This window comes from Tripterygium wilfordii, chromosome 13 (assembly GCF_013401445.1).
Source record: "Tripterygium wilfordii isolate XIE 37 chromosome 13, ASM1340144v1, whole genome shotgun sequence".
NCBI lineage: Eukaryota > Viridiplantae > Streptophyta > Magnoliopsida > Celastrales > Celastraceae > Tripterygium > Tripterygium wilfordii.
This window is the reverse complement of record NC_052244.1, coordinates 8,963,350-8,965,988: the sequence shown is the minus strand read 5'-3', so window position 1 is coordinate 8,965,988 and position 2,639 is coordinate 8,963,350. Positions and strand designations below refer to the sequence as shown.

The following is a 2,639-nucleotide window of genomic DNA, read 5'->3' as shown; positions in this document are numbered from 1 at the left end:
ACACATGAGCGGAACATGATTTTCATCATTTTCAAGCTTTTTTTTTTTCTTTTTTTTTTTTTTTTTTTTTTTTTTTTTTTTTTTTTTTTTTTTACTTGTATACAAATAACTAGTGCCAATGATATTACTGAAATGATGTTCTAGCTCATCTAAGAGAAAATCCACATTCAACACATATATCCAACCAAGTCATACCCCACTACATTTCAATGCAAGTGAATCAATTTCGTAAATAATCAAGTAGGCATCAATGATTCCTCAAGCATATAAGGGGACAAGATGGGTTCGCAACTTAAATATGAAACATAAGGGAGTCCATCCACGCACAGATTAACAGAAAATAAGAGGGCATCATCCATAGTACTTGACCTTAATAACAGCAGCATAAAATAAGACTACCCAACCACCCCACTGTTAGAACAAGCTTTGTCCTCAAAGCATAAGAGAGGAATAATCGGGACAAAATAAAATGGATGACAAGCGTAGAACAATACAACCTGCAGGGGAAACTACTGAGTGGGTCCACCAGAGGTCTTGCGGCGAACATAAGTGAGATTTTTGTCGCGCCGCATCTCCTGGAGCATGGATAGGACATCAGTAATCTGCTGACCCTGAGTCTGGAACTGCTGCTGGACATACTCAGCATGAGACTGGAAAGTGTGCTCAAGACGAGTCAGCTGGTCGCTCATCTCCTTGATCCGAGTATCATGATCAGCAGCATCGGCATCACTCGGAGCGGTATCCTCCTCCTCGCCATCCTCGTCCTCCTCCGCAAACTGCTGCACACCCGGAGCATATCGAGCTCTCCCAGCAGGGGCAGAGCGAATACGAGCTATACTAATACGCCAGTTGCTCAAATCATACGCCTCCATGGGAAGAGAGACAGACTGCAGAGTCAGAGGTAGCACCTGGAGATATGTCAGCAAGCGAGTGATGATCCGCGGCAGAAAGAGCCTCTTCACCTTGACTTTGGTGTCCTCCACGCTCCTACGGATAGCCAAAAAGGACTGAATATAATAGTGGCCAAGATCAAACCAAGTACCAGTCCAGATACAATAAAGAATCTCCAAGGCCTCCTCCCTCCTCTCACTCTGGTGCCCAGTTGGCCATAAGTTACCATGCACTAGCCGGTCCACAAGATACATAACCTGCGGAAGAGCAGATTTCCGAACAAATTTTCCCCGCCGACCAGTAAAATGTTGGACCATCCACTCATGATCCTCCAGCTGGGCAGAAGGAATAGGTGGCTGGAAACCACTATCAGGAGGCTGGGAAGTAGGATGTCCAATACTGGCACTAACATCAGCAGCAGAAAAAGTAATCATCCCGGAAGGCAATATAGCTTGGTAGAGGCCAGGCCCTGTTGCTTCCACGGTGCGATAGAATGCACGCACCAGGCTTGGATAGACCGGAACATCAGCAGCAGAAGAAACATCCGGGGTAGCAATGAAAGAACAAAAGTGGCGGAGCCGGCCGAAAGGCTCACTTCTTACCCCAACCTTGTTCAACAGATCAGCAGATAAATATACCTCCGGCACAAGAGTAGCAATGTCAAAGTAATCAATGGCAGCTCCAGAAGTAGACCCCTCTGTTGCAGGAGGTGGCTGAGGTGTTGTGAACCGAGAAGTGCGCTTCTTGCGCATGGATGCCACTAGCTTTTGACGCGGCATAATTACTGCAAAAGCAATGTAAAACAATTAAGAATAGCAGGGATAATCATTAACGCAATACTGCACAGAAAGATGACAAAAGATGGTATGAGATAAGACCAACTCACGCCTAGGCGTGAGTGAACCACGCCTAGGCGAACTCACGCCTAGGCGTGAGTTAACCACGCCTAGGCGAACTCACGCCTAGGCGTGAGTGAACCACGCCTAGGCGAACTCACGCCTAGGCGTGAGGGAACCACGCCTAGGCGTGGTCCCTTCTTCCCCAACACGCACGGGTTGCCATGGCAACCCGAGCTTCAAGCACCAAATCCCACACTTTGTACACAAAAACAGCAGATCAGGCAACCAATATGTCCTACATGACTCAGAATGAGAGAATCAACCAAGATATCCCATACTTTAGCCCTAAACTTCCAAAAATTAGGAGATGCCATTGCCAAACTTTGCAATTCTCTCACTTCAATTCTTGCTTGGAATAGAGCAAGCATAGAGAAACTATTACATACCTGATGCGCTTAGATTGTCGCTTAGGCGAGGATTGGAGAGGTGCGCCTAGGCACGCGGTAGAGAGAAAGCTCGGCGTGGGTATGTGACTGTGTACAGATTGTGTGGTATATAATGAAGAGTTTTTTTTTTTTTTTTTTTTTTTTTTTTTTTATAGACACGCCCAGGCGTGGATTGTCCACGCCTAGGCGTGGTGATAAGTTGCGCCTAGGCGTGGATATGCACGCCTAGGCGTGGTCTGGCTGTAACATATTGCCCAGAAATTTCAATTTTCCTGCAGCCAGATTTCAGCACATGCAAACTAACATCCACACAAAATTTTTGCCAATAAAAATAGAATGATAAAGAAGAAAAGGATACACAAAAGGATATACTGCATTGGGTTGCCTCCCAAATAGCGCTAAGTTTAATGTCTTCAGCCAGACGTGGCGGTGCTAAGATCTTCAAAGGGATGGAGGATCTTCC

General features: G+C 46.0%; 1 protein-coding gene across 1 annotated transcript; it reads right to left on the bottom strand.

Annotated features, from left to right (window-relative positions):
• Positions 1–200: 200 nt before the first annotated feature.
• LOC120013748 lies at positions 201–2,269 on the bottom strand. Its single transcript, XM_038865672.1, has 2 exons — positions 2,177–2,269; positions 201–1,675 (listed from the first exon to the last, which is right to left on the bottom strand). Exon 2 carries the CDS (start codon positions 1,668–1,670, stop codon positions 510–512), a length of 1,161 nt encoding a protein of 386 aa, XP_038721600.1. The 5' UTR covers positions 1,671–1,675; positions 2,177–2,269; the 3' UTR covers positions 201–509.
• Between the last annotated feature and the right edge of the window lie 370 nt (positions 2,270–2,639).

What these genes read in the sequence shown, in the direction of transcription:
- LOC120013748 (XM_038865672.1), bottom strand. Translation starts at nt 1,670, where the DNA reads ATGCCGCGTCAAAAGCTAGTGGCATCCATGCGCAAGAAGCGCACTTCT.